General features: G+C 44.9%; 1 protein-coding gene across 1 annotated transcript in view; it reads right to left on the bottom strand.

Moving 5' to 3' along the window:
- Window positions 1-1,203: 1,203 nt before the first annotated feature.
- LOC147109239 (protein delta homolog 1-like) overlaps window positions 1,204-19,874 on the bottom strand; it is a 36,887-nt gene continuing 18,216 nt past the window's right edge. The window contains exons 5-6 of the mRNA XM_086002974.1: window positions 9,479-9,623; window positions 1,204-3,253 (exon numbers count right to left, since the gene is read on the bottom strand). Of these exons, the coding sequence (XP_085859100.1) occupies window positions 2,485-3,253; window positions 9,479-9,623 (914 nt within the window). The 3' untranslated portion in view covers window positions 1,204-2,484. The remainder of the gene's footprint in view (window positions 3,254-9,478; window positions 9,624-19,874) is intronic.

Raw genomic sequence — 19,874 nt, forward strand, 5'->3', positions numbered from 1 at the left:
CAACCAACATCACTAACACTAAAAATGATCTGGTCATTTATCGCATTGCTATTTGTAGGACCCTGTTCTGTGGAAATTGGCTGCTCTGTTTTCTTACAACACATCAATAATTCATTGACTGGGACATCCTGAGGTCGTGGATGGCACTATATAAATGCAAGTTCTTTCTTTCTAATTTCACTTGTCACCTTTTGCAGTTGTTTGTGTGGATTGACTTGTCTCACACTCTTGGCTGGGATTTGAAGCTATGAGCTGGATTTTCTCAGCCCCGAGGAGGCGGGTATGGAGGCGGGACTGCCGGTAAAGTTGCAGAATGTGGGAGCGACTGGCAAACCCGCCCCCATCCTGCCTCCGTGCCCTTTTGCCAGGAGGCGGGAAGCCCTTCTGATCCGGGTCCCATCTCCTCGAGGCGGGAAAGGGATTAAATCCTTTTAACCAACTGTTAACAGGTAGTTAACAGGCAGAAAAAAGGATTAGTCCCATTTTATCTTTTCAAGTGCAGGCTTCCCGACCTCGGAGAACCCTGCTGAGGCGGAGGAGATGTGAAGGAGGTCTGCGGGGGTCGGAGGGGTCTGAAAGTGAGATGTAGAGGTGAGTGATGGGTGCGAGTGTGGAGTGGTAAGTATGTAAGGTGAGTGCTAAGTGTTATAAAATGTTCACTTACCTTTGTTTCTGCCTACAGCCTTCAGCCGCGGTGGATCCAGAGTCCCGACATCTTCATTGTAGATTTCACAGACTGGCTGTTGGATCCTCTGAACCAACAGCCAGGTGATTTCTGCAAAGTTGAAAGGTTTGATGAGTCCTAAACACAAGGACTCATCAAACTACACAGAATGTCAGTGTTTGACAGCTTCACAGAGCTGTCAAACGCTGACATTTCTTGTTTCAAGAAATCTTGACAGATGGCACGTCTGACATTGACGTGCTCTGTCGGTGACTTCCCCCTAATTGGCCTGCAGAGCCCGCAGGGCGGGCTTAACAAGATCAATCAGGGAAAAATCCCGCTGGTTGGCCAGAGGCTGATGGAGGTGGGCCATAGACGCAGCAAGCAGCAGTACCGCCTCCATCACATCTCCATTGAGAAAATCCAGCCCATATGAGTCCAGAAATGTGGAGTTAGCCTATTGAAACAATTCTAACTGAAGGCTTGCTGAATAGCATACTAAATGAACAATTAACCTTGCAAATAGACATCACTGACTACATAGTGCTATTTATTCAATGCCACTGCATTTAAGTACATTGTATGACAGTCAAAGGTAAGTATTTATTTGGTCAATGGCTCTTAAATTAATTCTTGTATATAATTATGAAGCAAAATGAACACTGTCACAATACTGCTAGATTGTCATTAAAGTAAAATGACAAATTCTGTAAATACTTGAGCATCTTAAGCACTTGAATGTTTTAACATTTATAGCTACAGGAAACTTTTTTTATCCGGCACGGACGGGACCGACGTGGTGCCGGTTCATCAAAAATCCCAGATAACCGAAAGCTATAGTAAAAGATACGGAGCTGAGAGCTCCGTATAAAGCAACAAACCATGTTGCTTAGCAACAGGTTCAAAACAATGGCCACAAGTTGCAAGCATCTCTGTAGCTTAGCAACAGCTGCAGCCACACCCTTGCACAACAACACATGGAGGAAGGCAAGTAATAAAAGTTACCTGAACTTACTCCTGAATTTTGCCGGTTAACCGAGATTTCCGGTTATTTAGGTGCCGGTAAATCGAAAGTTTCCTGTATTGCAGCATACTGTATAAACTATGAATTCAGACTCAAATAGGATAGTTGTCTTAGTTCCAGTAGATCTGTACACAATTAAAAGGGGATTTAATTCTTTGCTATCACCATTCTGCAGGTTACAAAACCGTGGGAATTTAAAAATACCATCATGCCATGTCACTCCCTCCACCACCAGCGCACCGTGGCTGCAGTGTGTACCATCTACAAGATGCACTGCAGCAACTCGCCAAGGCTTCTTCGGCAGCACTTCCCAAACCCGCGACCTCTTCCACCTAGAAGGACAAGGGCAACAGGCACATGGGAACACCACCACCTCCAATTTCCCTCCAAGTAATACACACCATCCTGACTTAGAAGTATATCGCCGATCCTTCATCGTCACAGGGTCAAACTCCTGGAACTCCCTACCTAACAGTATTGTGGGAGTACGTTCACCACACAGACGGCAGTGGTTGAAGAAGGCAGCTCACCACCATCTTCTCAAGGGCAATTAGGGATGGACAATAAATTCTAGCCTTGCCAGCGATGCCCACATCCCATAAACGAAAAAAAAAAATAGGGGTCCCATTCTTGTTCAAAATCTTGGACTAGCACTTCACATATTTATAAACATATACCATATATTTATGACAAATATTAGGAACATTTAAACAATACAGCACAAGTTATTAACAAAATGCTTAATTATAAACATCCTTAAATAATGCAATACAATATAGACATATTTGATAAAACTTCAGATAGATGTATAATTTTTTCCATAGTTTGTCAAGTTATTCACGCTTGGAAATATAATTTTGACCGAAAGGTCTTCGTTTTTGTCTTGCAGGAGATGTTTTCTCTGTTTCCAAAGGAGATGCCGATATTTAGCATTTGCCAGCCACATTTCACACTTGGAGAAGAAGATGATCCCTGTGGTCCCCAGGATCACAAGACATGTCAATAATCCAAGCACAATAAAGCAGATCACTTGACTACTATTCAGCAGGGAGCTGGATGTGTGGATGGTTTCTTTGACTGTGATCTTGAGCATGCCATTACCTTGCTGGTGTGTTGATTTATGAGGGGCATGCAGTGGTGGATGGAAAGGATTGCCACGTCTGACCCAACTTGCTCCTGCATGCTTGGACACATTTTGGTTTGCATCACGAGTAAAGCTCTCAAATGCTTGGTGTCGGCAGGTTTCTCCTCCATATTCAGGCAAGCATGCGCAATCAAAGCCTCCCCCAGGATGATCATGGCAAGTGCCTCCATTTTGACATGGGTGGCTAAGGCAAGATGTGACTGAATAATCACAGGATTTGCCAGTGAACCCACCAGGACAAAAACAGCTGAAGCTGGATACAAGATCTGTGCAGGTTCCATTGTTGGCACAAGGGTTTGGGTTGCAGTTATTGATGCTTATTTCACAGAAGTCCCCAGTAAAACCAGGCAAGCAAAGGCAGTAAGCCTTGATCGCAAATCCATTACCATCAAAGCAACTTCCTCCATTCTGACAAGGTGGCCTGCAATCAAATAGATAAGTAACAGATATTGAATTGATCTATCTATAATTTGTCAATATCCTTGAAACCAGTCCATTTGAAATCCATGGTTAACATGTAAAGGTAATATCTAATATTCTTACTTCCTCAAAAAATGAGCATTGTTACCTTAAAAAAAATTGGTGGAGATTTTGCTGTTCGTGTGCCTGGGCAATTTGATCACCTGGGCACAGTCAATGCAGGAAACTTGGGTGGGGAAGAGTGTATGCCCTGAATTGAGCCACCCATTTTTTTGTCCATTCATTTAAATAAGCTTTAAAAAATCACACTAGCTCCCTTATGGTCATGAACTTGTTTCCAGGCATTAAGAGCATCTAAGTAAACCAATTGCTGCAGACACAGGAAAAGGAAAATCTGCTCTAATATTACTAGAGTGTCTGCTATTCCTTCTTTCTCCAGAGGTGGTGCTGTAACCTCTCTCAGCCTGTTGCAACAAACTCAAAATTGTTTTCCGATTAACTGTGGGCAAGACCGTAGGAGAGTCACTACTAATATATTAAAAGTATTGCATAAAGCACCTACTTCCTGTAAGTGTCACACTTTAGATATCACACTTTAGTACATCTTCTGACTTATAGGAACATAGGAACAGGAGCAGGCCATTGAGCCCCTCGAGTCTGTTCTGCCATTCAATGAGATCATGGCTGATATGTGCCCCATATCCCTTAATACCATTGGTTAACAAAAAGCTATTAATCTCAGATTTAAAATTAACAATTGATCTAGCATCAATTGCCGTTTACAGAAGTGAGTTCTGAACTCCTACCATCCTTAGTGTATAGAAGTGTTTCCTAATTTCACTCCTGAAAGGTCTGGCTCTAATTTTTAGACTATGCCTCCTAGTCCTAGAATCCCCAACCTGTGGAAATAGTTTCTCTCTATCTACCCTATTTGTTCCCCTTAATATCTTGAAAACTTCGATCAGATCACCCCTTAACCTTCTAAATTCTAGGGAATACAACCCTAATTTGTGTAATCTCTTCCTCGTAACTTAACCTTTGATGTTTGGGTATCATTCTGGTAAACCTACATTGCACTCCCTCCAAGGTCAATTTATCCTTCCCAAGGTGTGGTGCCCAGAACTGCTCACAGTACTCCAGGTGTGGTCTAACCAGGGTTTTGAATAGCTGCAGCATAACTTCTACCCCCTTGTATTCTAGTCCTCTAGATATAAAGGCCAGCATTCCATTAGCCTTTGTGATTATTTTCTGTACCTGTTCATGACATTTTAATGATCTATGTGCCTGGACCCCCAAGACTCTTTGGACCTCCACCGTTTTTAGCTTTTTGCCATTTAGAAAGTATCCTGTTCTATCCTTTTTAGGTCTAAACCTTACTTTTGCCTACATTGAAATTAATTTGCCACAGTTTTGCCCATTCATTTAATCTGTCGATATCCCTTTGTAATTTTATGCTTTCATCTACACTGCCTACAATGCCGCCTATCTTTGTATCATTGGCAAATTTGGATATGTGACTTTCTATGCCATCATCTAAGTCGTTAATAAATACTGTGAATAGGCCCCAACAAGATCCCTGTGGGACACCACTAGTCACATCCTGCCAATTTGAGTACCTACCCATTATCCCTACTCTGTCTCCTGCCACTCAGCCAGTTTCCTAACCAGGTCAATAATTTGCTCTCAATTCTGTGGGCTTCTACCTTAGTTAACAGTCTCTTAGAGTCATAACGGCACAGAAGGAGGCCATTCGGCCCATTGCGTCCGTGCCGGCTCTCTATAGAGCTATCGAGTCAGTCCCATTCCCCCACTCTTCCCCCATAGCCCTGCAAGTTTATTTCCCTCAAGTGCCCTTGAAAACATTGAGTGTGTCCGTTTCCACCACTTCCGTCAGCAGCGAGTTCCAGGTCCTCACCACTCGCTGTGTAAAAAATGTTTTTCTCACGTCCCTCCTGTATCTCTTGCCCAAAACCTTAAATCTGTGTCCCCTAGTCCTTGTACCATCAATTAGTGGGAACAGCCTTTCCCCGTCTAGCCTATCCAAGCCCGTCATAATCTTGTACACCTCTATCAAATCACCCCTCAACCTCCTTTGCTCTAATGAAAACAAATCCAGCTTCTCCGACCTGCCCTTGTAGCTAAGATCCCCCATTCCCTCTCAATATGTCCTGCCACCTTCAGGGGCCTATGCACATTAACTCCCAGGTCCCTCTGTCCCTGTACACTCTTTAAAACTGTGCCATTAAGTGTATATTGCCTCTCCCTGTTCCTTCTGCCAAAATGCATCACCTCACACTTCTCTATTAAATTTCATCTGCCACTTGTCTGCCCATTCTGCTAGCCTTTCTATGTCCTGTTGCAGTCGATTGATATCATCCTCACTGTTTGCCACACCCCCAAGTTTAGTGTTATCGGCAAACTTAGAAATGCTACTTTGTATTCCAATATCCAGGTCATTTATATATATCAAAAAAAGCTGTGGCCCCAGAACTGACCCTTGGGGAACACCACTGTCTACCATCCTCCAGTCTGAAAAGCAGCCATTTACCACAACTCGCTGTTTTCTGTCCTTAAGCCAATTCCATATCCAAGCTGCCACTGACCCACCTATTCCATGAGCCTCAATTTTGTTAACCAGCCTTTATGTGAGACTTTTTCAAATGCCTTCTGAAAGTCCATATAAATAACATTCATAGGCATTCCCCTGTCCACTGCTTTCGTCACCTCCTCAGAAAATTCAATCAGGTTTGTCAGGCATGACCTACCTTTCACAAATCCATGCTGGCTCGCTCTGATCAACTGAAAATTGGAGGTGTTCAGTCACTCTATCCTTAATTATAAACTCTAGCAATTTCCCGAAAACAGATGTTAGGCTAACTGGTCTATAATTCCCTGGTTTCCCTCTCTTGCCATTCTTAAATAGTGAAGTGACATGCACAATTTTCCAATCTAAAGGAGCGATTCCTGAATCAAGAGAATTTTGGAAGATTATAGTTAGGGCATCTGCAATGTGCTCACCTACATCCTTTAAAACCCTAGGACGGAAGTCATCTGGTCCTGAAATTAGTCACTCTTTATTGCCATTATTTTCTTCATTACTGTTCTTTTACTTATGTTAATTTTATTGAGTCCCTGTCCCTGATTCAATATTAGTTTCCTTGGGATTTCTGGCATGCTATCCTCTTCCTCTACTGTAAATACCAACGCAAAGTAATTATTCAACATGTCCGCCATTTCCTTATCATTGACAATATTACCGCTTTCACTGCTCCTGTCTACCCTCTTTTTCCTAATATAATTGTAAAAATTCTTTGTGTTTATTTTGATATCCCTTGCAAGTTTCTTTTCATACCCCCTTTTTTTAGCTCTTACTATCTGTTTTGTGAATTTTGCAGTTCTTTGTATCTTTCCCATTTGCCAGGATCTGTGCTATTTTTTGCATTTTTGTAGGCTTTTTCTTTTAGTTTTATGCTATCCCTCACCTCTTTAGTCATCCATGGCTTTTTTTTGGCAAGTAAAGCTCTTGCCCCTCATGGGTATAAACTAGTTCTATTATCACCTTGAATTCTTTTTTGAACATCTCCTTCTGTCATTTTACCCATTAACAGATTTGTCCAGTTTACTGTGGACAGTCTCTGTCTCATCCCATTGAAGTCTGCCTTACCCAAATCTAGAATCTTAATAGCTGTTTCACGTTTCTCCCTTTCAAATGTTACGTTAAACTCCATCATGTTATGATCGCTATTGGATAAATGTTCACGCACAGTTAGGCTGTTAACTAAATCTGGCTCATTACTCATTACTAAATCTAATATGGCTTTCCCCCTTGTTGCCTCTAGGACATATTGTTGTAAGTATCCCGGACACACTCAAGAAATTCATTACCTTTCTGACAGGTGCTAGTCTGCTTATCCTAATCTATATGAAATTTAAAATCCCCCATTAAAACCACTCTGCCTTTGCCACGCGCTTGTCTAATCTCTGCATTTATCCAATCTAGCACTTCACAGCTGCTACCAGGGGGCCTATAAAGAACTCTCACTACAGTCTTAAATCCTTTCCTATTTCTTAATTCTACTCATGAAGTCTCCACTGCCTGCTTACCTCTCGTTATATCCCCTCTTATCATTGAAGTGATTTCATCCTGAATCACTAAGGCTACTCCACCCCCTCTGCCATTTTCCCTATCTTTCCTATAGACCTTATAACCTGGTATATTTAGTTCCCAGTCCTGGCAGCCATGTCTCAGTAATCGCTACCATGTCATACCCTCCAATTGGAATTTATGGCTGCAGTTCATTCAATGTATTCCTTATACTCCGTGCGTTTGTATAAAGCACGCTTATTTGGGCCACACACCTTAGCCTGTCCTTCGGCTCTAATGTTTTACTCACATGTTTCTTATTTCTCTCTCCTGGTTTAATCACTTTACATCTTTTAGTTTTTCCTTTACATGTGGTGCCTAAAGCACAATTTCTGACTGTCACTCTACTCTCTTCCCTTAATTAGCAACATCATAGGAGATCTGTACATTATATGGTAATGTTCTAGAATGTAGTCTCTAAAAACATTGAAGCATGTTTAGATTGCCTGTAACCTTACTAATTTGTAACAAGGATTTTAAAAAATATTTTATTATAAATACTGATGGCAATGGAGGCACTAAACAAAATTTAAAAGGAAAAATACGCTTTTCAAATAAGTGTGTTTATGTAACTTGTACTTTGTCATTTGTTTATGCAACAAATCAAAAGATATTTTAGCGTGATAACTTCCTAACCAGAACTACATTTTACCATGAAAACACAAAATGGCATGAAGGTGAGAGGACTATAGCTCATGCCACCCGTCACACTGCACTTAACTGCAGAGAGAAACTGCAAAAATACAAACACAAAATGAATTTTCAATCGTCTGCAAAACTCACTGCTAACATACACAGTACAACACTGTCACCACAAAAAATGCTCACTGTGCACTCCTCATTGCAGATCATACATGGTAAATAACAAACATGCACAAAGTAATTATACCAAAAATATTATACACATAAATTGCAACTTGTAAAACAAAGCCCATAAACCCAGTTGCATAAGCAGACATTTTAATGGCAGCAATGTGATTGCACGCCATTTGCAATTGCGTGCAGACCTGCATAGCTCAGTCATTGATAAATATGGGCCTAGAAATTCGGGAGCACGTGGAAACATGCGCGGGGGAAGGGGGGGCAGTGCGCGGATTACCCTCGCCAGTTGACAGCAATGCAGGTAGCACGTAAAATCCGTGCTGCCTGCTTATTACAATTATTCATGCGTGCAGCCAGCGCTACATGTACTGTTTATTGGCTGCACACCTCTTGGTGGGGGGTCTGATATCAGGAGGCCGCAAATGCTACTTAAGCACCTCTTAAAGAAGAGATGGATTCTGGTTGCAAGACCTGTTGTGCTACACGGCCAAAATGCTTTACTTCAAGTGACTTTTGAGGCACAAGCTGTAACATCATTTAAGGGGGAATTGGGTAAGAATTTGAAAGGATATGGAGAAAGGACAGTAAAATGGAACTAGACTACAGAGCTGCAGTTGAAGAGCTAGCCCCAGCACAAGTGCAATGGGCTGAAAGGCTTCCTTCTGTGTTCCAATTTCCAGGTTTCAGTGCGTGCTGATCATATTATTGAATACTGTTCTGTGTACATACCTGGGAAAGTATTTTTAAAACCACTGTCACTGTTCAGTGAAACCCAGTTAAAAATAGACTTTTTGCAGCTTTGAATTTATTCCTCAATATGACATTTTCGGCAGCGTATTAAAGCATTTAAATCAATTCTGGCACAGCACAATGCACTTTATCTGCCACTGACACAGGTGGTATACGATATGCATGCAGAAATATCTAAATATTTTGGGACTCGGGTCTCTCTTCGGCACGTGAACAGTTTGGAAATCAAAATGAGCAAGTTGAAGTGGCCACACTTTTAAATTAGTGAAAGACAAATTTAGGACTGCTATCAGGAAGTTCTTCTTTGCATACACAGAATGATCAACATATGGAATGGATTGTGATGGAAACAAAAATGCTGCAATTATTTAAGAATCAATTGGACACTGGTGAGGCTCATTCTGAATGGATAAAGTCAGGTGAGCTAAATATAATTCACTTGTGATTTCTATAGTATGAATGCTGCCTGAAAACACTGTAGTTTAGATTTTAACTGCATGTCTCCTTTACCCATTGGTGTAGCAGGGTCCTTTCCTGAGTTGACAATGGCTTCCTATAAACTCCAGTCCACAGATACACACGTAACCACTGTCTTCACTCTCTAGACATGTAGAATTATTAGCACAAGGGTGCTCAGGTGAGCAGCTGTGGGAGGCTGTAATTAAAAATGTAGTTAATTAAAACAGAGAAACCATTCTGCACCATGAATACTAATACATTAACAAAGTAAATGTTCAGTTTTTAATGGTTTTTAATTCAAATTATTTTACATGAAAGAAAACTCAAAATTTGCTAATGCATTTCATTAGAGGCACATGAACAAACATGTATCAATCGTTCAATAAGCATGAGATACAATTGAGTACAGCAGGGTTCTAAAACTGTGGCTGACCTATACTCCCCTCAGAATGCCCTTAGAATCATAGATCATCCGAGTATTGAAGGGAATTTCATCTTTTTAGAAAGAATACGTTACATTTTTAATCAGTATGTTATTACTGTCTAACTTGAAGTAAAAAAAAAATCAGTCTACTTGTAATAATTGACCGTGAAAGCGTTCATAAATCTAGAGATTTGTTGAAGCTAGTGGGGCTGAATTTCTTATCCCAGTGGTGGGTTAGCAGCAGAGTGGGAATACCACCCACCAATGTGAATCCATTGCTAAACTCCTACAACTTTCTCCCAGAGATATTATTTGCCATGCAGTGTGGGTTCAGAACATTAATACCACTCCTTCCCAGTGGTGTTAAGTCTATCAGGAGGGAAACACAGGCTGCAGCAAGCTAAAGGGCAGCATCACTTTCTGAGCAGCAGAAGCAGCCTTAGAGTGAGGGTGAGTGGGTGGGAGGCAGGATCAGGAGCTAGAAGAGCTCCTTGTTTCTCAGATGTGTCACTGGAGATGTTGGAAGCATAAGTGAGGGCCAGAAGAGGCACACTGTTGAGAATGAGGGCAGTAAACTCCATAATAACATTCGCGCCACACAAGTGCCAGTTAATGACCATCTCCAACAAGCAAGAGTCTAACCACCACCCCTTGACATTCAACGGCATTACCATCACCGAATCCCCCACCATCAACATCCTGGGGGTCACCATTGACCAGACAGTTAACTGGACCAGCCACATAAATACTGTGGCAACTAGAGCAGGTCAGAGGCTGGGTATCCTGCGGCGAGTGTCTCACCTCCTGACTCTCCAAAGCCTTTCCACCATCTACAAGGCACAAGCAAGGAGTGTGATGGAATACTCTCCACTTGCCTGGATGAGTGCAGCTCCAACAACACTCCAGAAGCTCGACACCATCCAGGACAAAGCAGCCCACTTGATTGGCACCCATCCACCACCTTAAACATTCATGCCCTCCATCGTGGCTGCAGTGTATACCATCTACAAGATGCACTGCAGCAACTTGCCAAGGCTTCTTCAGCAGCACCTCCCAAACCCGCGACCTCTACCACCAAGAAGGACAAGGGCAGCAGGCACATGGGAACACCACCACCTCCAAGTTCCCCTCCAAGTCACTCACCATCCTGACTTGGAAGTATACAGCCGATCCTTCATCATCGCTGGGTCAAAATCCTGGAACTCCCTCTCTAACAGCACTGTGGGAGTACCTTCACCACATGGACTGCAGCAGTTCATGAAGGTGGCTCACCACCACCTTCTCAAGGGCAATTAGGGATGGGCAATAAATGCTGGCCTTGCCAGCGACGCCCACATCCCATGAACCAATAAAGAAAAATAAGCGGGTGGTGCAGGTTTCCTGGAGGGAGGTGGCAGAGGCAATCAGTGCAACCTGTACCAACCCAAGAACTGTCACACAGTGCAGAAAAAGGTTCAATGACCTCACAAGGGTGGTCAAGGTAAGTCAAGACTGTGTTGCCATTGTAAATCCTCTACCACTCACAGGAGTTGATTTTGACTCCTTTCATCTGGCGTTAATGGGGCGGTAACAATCTCAAAATGGGGTTGGTGGCTGACGCCATTTTAAAAGGGTCCTATATCTGGTTGTCCAAAGCATCCACCTAGTTCAGGCAATAGGCCCCTTTATTATGGAAATCAAGGTCCCATGATATAAATAGGACCATGACTGCCATTTTAGGTATGAACTGGTCGGGGAGTGTGAGGTGAGGTGAGGGCACTCAACATCGACTGCAGAGTTCTGAGTTAATTTCTTTGGGGTTTAGATGATTGTAGCAGATATGTAGACTTCTGCCTTATGAAGGAATTTGACAGAAGTTTTTGACAGTGATGGACTTTGTGAGGGCGTGGGAAGGAGAACAAACAGGTGTGAAGTGACATTTATTTATTGAAAGTATTGAGCTATCAGATGTGCCCTCCTTTCTCTGGCTTCTAGCTGTCTTGTTGCATGTCCTGTTCTTCCTCAAGTATTCCTGGAAGCAGCAAGTCTTTTTCCATTGACTTCAATGGAAATGAAAATCGGGAGAGATGTATAATGGGCGTCTGATTCGATATTGGCCGTTTTACACTTTTGCCAACGTCAAAATTGCCCCCAATATTTCCGTTCGCCTCTCACACCAGCGAACCCCTCCCTAATGCCAGCTACCATTGGTAATGGTGCACAAAAGAGTGGTGGCACAGGGAATGCTGTCACTCAGGATACGCTACAGCTAGGACAAATCATTACTGGCTGAATACTGCTGTGTACCAGTCTGCTCTGAATTCAGTCTGCATGTCAACTGGGATCAATAGAGTGGCACTCTGAATGAGCGGAGACCAAGGTGAAAGATCTCCCTAGGCTGAAAATCACCAATTAAATTAGGAATAAAGGGATTAGAGTATAAGAATAAAGATGTCTTACTGTAATTATATAGGGCCTTGTTGAGACCACACCTAGAGTACTGTGTAGAGTTTTGGGCCCCGATTTTCAGCTTGTGTGGGAAATGGTCGGGTTTCCCCGAATGTGGGGTTTCTGACACACATAAAAAAGTGTCAGCCAGCTCCACGCAATTTTCCCTCAATTGGCCAATTAATTCCCAGCATGTGGGAAGCCTTCCTAATTGTCCAATTCGAGTCAGAAATCCCCACAGTATGATGTCATCATTCATGGTGCTTTCAAAGTCCATAGCAAGCACTGCATCCTCTGAAGGCTTCCAAACGAACCATACAGGATGGCAGAGGAGCCTGCAGCAGCTGTGGCCAGTGCCAGACCCCGAGCTGCCTTCAAATTCGACGAGGCTTCACTGCAGGCATTATTGGATGGGGTTAGGGCCCACAGGGAGGTCCTCTTCGCTAGGTCAGGGAGGAAGAGGCCTCCCACTGAGACCAATACTGCATGGATGCAGGTGTCAGCAGATGCCAACTCGCTCGGAGTCACCAGAAGAACCTTGGCATTACATCTTTAACTCCTTCCTTTACTTCCCCACAGTACCATCCAGCGCCCCCCGTCCTCACTGTGGAGGAGGAAGAGGCTGTCCAGCCAGACTCCTCAGAGGAAGCTCCAACCTCTGAGGGCAGAGCGTCAGCAGAAGTAAGCGCACCCAGCACCAGCGCAGACACTCACACCTCAGGGGGACCTTCGGGACATAGAGTAGTGTTGTCACCTGGTGTTTCACAGCTCACAAGTGAGCCTCAGCAGATTCTGGAGGCAGGGACAGCAGTGGAGAGTCCTCGTCGGAGGGCGCAGGACTCTGCCAGCTCAGCTCAGCTGCACTGCATGGCGACCCTCTGCCTTTGGGTCCATCCGCAAGAGAAGAGGTGATGGATCTCCATGCACAGATGCAGGAGTCTCTGGCAGGTTTTGTCTCCAGGGTCGCTGCAAGTGTGGAGCGAATGGAGGAGTCCATAGCGACCATGAGCAAAGCCTTTGTGGAGTCATTGGCGCATGAACGCATCACCATGGAAAGGTTGGCAACCTCCATGGAGGAGATAACTCGCCAGGGTACAGAAAACATGGTGAGTGCTCATAAGAGAATGACATCTCTTGAGGAGCGTTGGCCATCTGTTGAACAGAGAAACCAGATCTTCATGGAAGTCCTTCTGAGTAGGACTGCCAGTGCAGAAACGGGTACCCATGGCCCCCTAAAGTGCAGCAAGATGCTCTCAAGCCACTTCCAAGCGCTGGCCCCTTCTGGCCTGTGCAGCTTCAGTGAGTGAGCAGCAGCCTGGTGCTCCTGGTGCTCATCCTGCTGTTCCTGGTTCTGCTGCTGCTGCCTCTGCTGCTGAAGATCCTCTAATGGCAAGAAGGGAAGGAAAAAAAGGTGTCCCATGCTTCTCGCAGATGCCTCCGCTGAGGAAGCGCTGAGTGAGGGTGACGAGAGGGGCTTCCCAGGAGATCGCATTGGAGAAGTATGTGAGGCTCAACCTTCCACAGCTGTGCCTAAGCCTTGAAGAAGTAGCCCCAAACCTGCAACAACAAGGTCCTTCAACATACAAGTGCTGTCCCTTTAAATCGCAGCTTTCCCTGACCTGCAGCTGACAGCAAGCAAGCCGGCAAGCTTCACGCCAGGTCTCATCAGCGGGGTTCCCCGCAGGCATGTTTGATGTGGGGAAAGCCCCAAAGTCACAACGGCCCCGGAAAATCTTCTTCAACAAGGTAATTATTGGTCATTAGTGTGCCGACGACCAGTCCCGCCAGCGGCGGCCGGGACTGAAGCGGGTCGCGGGGAAACAGCGGTCCAAAAGTCGGACGGGGCGGGTAATCAGGCAGGGGGGGGTCCCGACCCGCTTTTTCGCCGATTTTCGGCCCCCGGCCGCATGAAAAGCCGCCCGACAGCGGCCAGAAAATTGACCCCTTGGTCTCCTTACCCAAGGAAGGATATACTTGCCTTAGAGGGAGTGCAACATAGGTTTACCAGACTGATTCCTGTGATGAGGGGATTGTCCTATGAGGAGAGATTGAGTAGACTAGGCCTATATTCTCTAGAGTTTAGAAGAATGAGAGGTGATCTCATTGAAACATACAAAATACTTAAAGGACTTGACAGGGTAGATACAGGGAGGATGTTTCCTCTGGCTGAGGAGTCTAGAACCAGGGGTCACAGTCTCAGAATACGGGGTCGGCCATTTAGGACTGAGATGAGGAAAAACCTCTTCACTCAAAGGGTTGTGAATCTTTGGAATTCTCTACCCCAGAGGGTTGTGACGCTCAGTCGTTGGGTATATTCAAGACTCTTAAGGGAACCAAGGGATATGGGGATAGTGCAGGAAAGTGGAGTTGAGGTCGAAGATCAGCCATGATCTTACTGAATGGCTGAGCAGGCTCGAAGGGCCAAATGGCCTACTCCTGCTCCTATTTCTTATGCTCTTATGTGCTACAGAGTAGGATAATGATTAAATGGAAAATATTATACAGCCACAAATATTATACAATGACGTCTCATCCTCGGTGATTTCAACTTCCACCTCAAGTAATCAAGCTCTCTCCTTTGAGTTCACTAGCCTCCTATCCTCCCTTAATCTCTCCACCCATGTAAACTCCCCAACCCATATTCACGGCCGCGCTCTCGACCTTGCCATCTCTCGTGGGCTCGCTACACCCATCGTGTCTATCGCTGATAAGGCCACCTCTGACCACTTCCTCGTATCGCTCACCACCCACATCCCCCTTCCATGCCCACCCCCACCACCCCCACCAACCCTACTTCCTTCTGTGTTTCCATCCCCGGAAAAAACTCTCTCCCAACTCTCTTACAAATGCACTTATGAAATCCCAACTGTCCAGCCTTTGGCCCTCCATTCACCATGACATTTCTGCAGCTACCGATCTGCTCAACCACACCTTCACCACCACCTTTGCTGCCCTAGTCCCTATTAAAACAATTACTACTTGCACCCTGGCCGTTCCCCCTGGTATGGCCCTCATCTTCGCTCCCTTAAGTCCAAGTGACGCAGACTTGAGCGGATATGGCGGACAACTGGTTTAGCCATTCACCACCAGATCTGGCTAGACCACATAAAGCATTATCAGGTCCAGCTCACATCTGCCAAAATTGCTCACTATTCCAGAATCATTCTGGAATGCAAAGTTAAACCTCGGCTCCTATTCTCTACTGCTAACCATCTTCTTAAACCCCTCTCTCCTGTCTCCTCCACCCTCACCTCCGACAAGTGTGAGGAGCTCATGGACTTCTTTGTCTCTAAGATTGAGACCATCCGTTCAGCTGCCTCTGCCACTTCCCTTCCTTCCCCTAGTCCATTGGACCAAACTTCCTCTAAGGTTACCCCCTACCCTAGCCCTGAATTCACACCTTTCTCCAGTTTTTCTCCAATCTCTCCTCATAGAATATGAGAGTAAGCTATCAGGGAACATAAAAACTGACTGTAAAAGCTTTTATAGATATGTGAAGAGAAAAAGATTGGTGAAGTCAAGCGTAGGTCCCTTACAGTCAGAATCAGGGGAATTTATAATGAGAAACATGGAAATGGCAGACCAACTAAATACATACTTTGGTTCTGTCTTCACAAAGGAGGATACAAATAACCTCCCAGAGATGCCGGGGAACATAGGGTCTGATGAAAGGGAGGAACGGAAAGAAATCAGTATTTGTAGGGAAATGGTGTTAGGAAAATTGATGGGACTGAAGGCCGATAAATCCCCAGGGCCTGATGGTCTACATCCCAGGGTACTTAAGGAAGTGGCCCTAGAGATAGTAGATGCATTGCTGGTCATCTTCCAGAACTCGATAGACTCTGGAACAGTACCCATGGATTGGAGGGTAGCTAATGTTACCCCACTATTCAAAAAAGGTGGTAGAGAAAAAGCGGGGAATTATAGACCGGTAAGCCTGACATCAGTAGAGGGAAAATGCTAGAGTCTATTATAAAAGATGTAATAGCAGAGCACTTGGAAAGCAGTGACAGGATCGGACAAAGTCAACATGGATTTACAAAAGGTAAATCATGCTTGACGAATCTACTGGAATCTTTTGAGGATGTAACTGGTAAAATAGATAAGGGAGAACCAGTGGATGTGATGTATTTGGACTTTCAGAAGGCTTTCGATAAGGTCCCACATAAGAGATTAGCGTGCAAAATTAAGGCACATGGGATTGGGGGCAAGGTATTGACTTGGATAGAGAACTGGTTGGCGGACAGAAAGCAAAGAGTTGGAATAAACGGGTCGTTTTCCGAGTGGCCGGCAGTGACTAGTGGGGTACCGCAAGGATCGGTCCTAGGACCCCAGCTGTTCACAATATATATTAATGATCTGGACAAGGGAATTGGATGTAATATCTCCAAATTTGCAGACGACACAAAGCTGGGTGGGAGGGTAAGCTGTGAGGAGGATGTCGTGAAACTCCAGTACGATTTGGACAGGTTGGGTGATTGGGCAGAAACATGGCAAATGCGCTATGTGGATAAATGTGAGGTTATCCACTTTGGTGGCAAAAACAGGAAGGCAGATTATTATTTGAATGGCAATAGATTGGGAGAAGGGGAAGTGCAAGGAGACCTGGGTGTTATTGTGCACCAGTCGCTGAAGGTAAGCATGCAGGTGCAGCAGGCGGTTAAGAAGGCAAATGGTATGTTGGCCTTCGTAGCAAGAGGGTTAGAGTACAGGAACAAGGATGTCTTGCTACAGTTGTACAGGGCCTTGGTGAGACCGCACCTTGAGTATTGTGTGCAGTTTTGGTCACCTTACCTGAGGAAGGACGTTCTTGCCATGGAGGGAGTGCAGCGAAGATTCACCAGGCTGATACCTGGGATGGCAGGAATGACGTATGAGGAGAGATTGTGTCGATTGGGCTTATACTCACTGGAGTTTAGAAGATTGAGAGGGGATCTCATCGAAACCTATAAAATTCTGTCAGGTCTGGACAGACTAGATGCAGGAAGGATGTTTCTGATGGCCGGGGAGTCCAGAACCAGGGGTCATAGTCTAAGGATAAGGGGTAAGCCATTTAGGACTGAAGTGAGGAGGAATTTCTTCACCCAGAGAGTGGTGAACCTGTGGAATTCTCTACCACAGAGTGCGGTGGAGGCCAGTTCATTAAATATATTCAAGAAAGAGTTGGATATATTTCTTGAGGCTAAAGGGATATGGGGAGAAGGCAGGGACAGGGTACTGAATTTGGATGATCAGCCATGATCTCATTGAATGGCGGAGCAGGCTCGAAGAGCCGAATGGCCTACTCCTGCTCCTATCTTCTATGTTTCTATGTTTCTATGCGCTCATCTTGTCCACTTCCTGTTCCCTCGACCCTATTCCCAAAAACTGCTGACCACCCAACTTCCTTTTCTGGCTCCCATGTTAGCTGACATTGTTAATGGCTCTCTCCCCTCAGGTACTGTCCCCCTCTCCCTCAAATCTGCCATCATCACCCCTCTACTCAAAAAAACAACCCTTGACCCCTCCATCCTTGCAAATTACCGCCCATCTCCAACCTCCCTTTACTCTCCAAAGTTCTTGAACGTGTTGTTGCCTCCCAAATCCGTGCCCATCTTTCCCGCAATTCCATGTTTGAATCCCTCCAATCAGGTTTCCGCCCTTGCCACAGTACCGAAACAGCTCTCATCAAAGTCACAAATGACATCCTTTGTGACTGTGACAAAGGTAAACTATCCCTCCTCAATCTTCTTATCTTGTCTGCAGCCTTTGACACGGTTGACCACTCCATCCTTCTCCAACGCCTCTCAACCGTCGTCCAGTTGGGTGGGACTGCACTCGCCTGGTTCCATTCTTATCTACCTAATCATAGCCAGAGAATCACCTGCAACAGCTTCTCTTCCTGCTCCCGCATCGTTACCTCTGGTGTCCCCCAAGGATCTATCCTTGGCCCCCTCCTATTTCTCATCTACATGTTGCCCCTTGGTGACATCATCCGAAAACACAGCGTCAGTTTCCACATGTACACTGACGACACCCAGCTCTACCTCACTACCACTTCTCTCGACCCCTCCATGGTGTTTAAATTGTCAGACTGCTTGCCCGACATACAGTTCTGGATGAGCAGAAATTTTCTCCAATTAAATATTGGAAAGACCGAAGCCTTTGTTTTCAGTCCCCGCCACAAACTCCGTTCCCTAGCCACTGATGCCATCCCTCTCCCTAACATCTGTCTGAAGCTGACCCACACTGTTCGCAACCTTGGTGTCATATTTGACCCTAAAATGAGCTTCTGATCACATATCCGCAGCATAACTAAGACTGCCTATTTCTACCTCCGTAACATCGCCCGTCTCCACCCTTGCCTCAGCTCATCCGCTGCTGAAACCCTCATCCATGCCTTTGTTACCTCTAGACTTGACTATTCCAATGCACTCCTGGCTGGCCTCCCACATTCCACCCTACGTAAACTTGAGGTCATCCAAAACTCGGCTGCCCGTGTCCTAACTCGCACCTAGTCCCATTCACCCATCACCCCTGTGCTCGCTGACCTATATTGGCTCCCGGTTAAGCAACGCCTCGATTGCAAAATTCTCATCCTTGTTTTCAAATCCCTCCATGGCCTCCCCCCTCCCTATCTCGGTAATCTCCTTCAGCCCTACAGTCCCCCGAGATATCTGTGCTCTAATTCTGTCCTCTTGAGCATCCCTGATTATAATTGCTCAACCATTGGTGGCCATGCCTTCTGTTGCCTAGGCCCTAAGCTTTGGAATTCCCTGCCAAAACCTCTCTTCATCGCTACCTCTCTTTCCTCCTTTAAGACGCTCTTTAACACCTACCTCTCTGACCAAGCTTTTGGTCACCTGCCCTAAATTCTCCTTATGTGGCTTGGTGTCAAATTTTTTGTTTTTTTAATACTCCTGTGAAGCACTTTAGGACGTTTTACTACGTTAAAGGCACTATATAAATACAAGTTGTTGTTGTTGTATTTAAGTAACAATATTGAAGCAGAAAATGCTGGAAACACTCAGCAGGTCAGGCAGCATCTGTGGACAGAGAAAGTTAGGGTTAACATTTCAGGTCAATGACCTTTCCCAAGAAACATTAAACCTATGTTTTTCTGTCCGCAATTACTGCCTGATGTGCTGAGTGTTTCCAGAATTATCTGTTTTAATTTCAGCTTCCCAGCATCTGCAGTCATATGATTGTTTGGGGTTGTGCCTATGTTTTGTGCCACTATTTGAATACCTCCATTATGTTGATTCACAGCTGTTAATCACACGTTAAAAATGCTGATATCTCCAGGACTCCTGTAACCATGCCAATATAAACAGTTACATTTTTCTCCATCAATTAGGAACATAGGAACAGGAGTAAGGCATTCAGCCGCTCGCGCCTGCTCTGCCACTCAATTAGATCATGACTGACCTGCACCTCAACTCCATTTACCCGCCTTTGCTCCATATCCTTGAAACCCTTACCTAACAAAAATCTATCCATCTCGATCTCGAAAACTCCAATTCACCTAGCATCCACAGCCTTTTGGGGGAGAGAGTTCCACATTTCTACTACCCTTTGTGTGGAAAAGTGCTTCCTGGTTTCACTCCTGAATGGCCG

Source organism: Somniosus microcephalus, chromosome 12 (genome assembly GCF_052327205.1).
Source record: "Somniosus microcephalus isolate GS21.2 chromosome 12, FLI_Smic_1.0, whole genome shotgun sequence".
Classification (NCBI taxonomy): domain Eukaryota; kingdom Metazoa; phylum Chordata; class Chondrichthyes; order Squaliformes; family Somniosidae; genus Somniosus; species Somniosus microcephalus.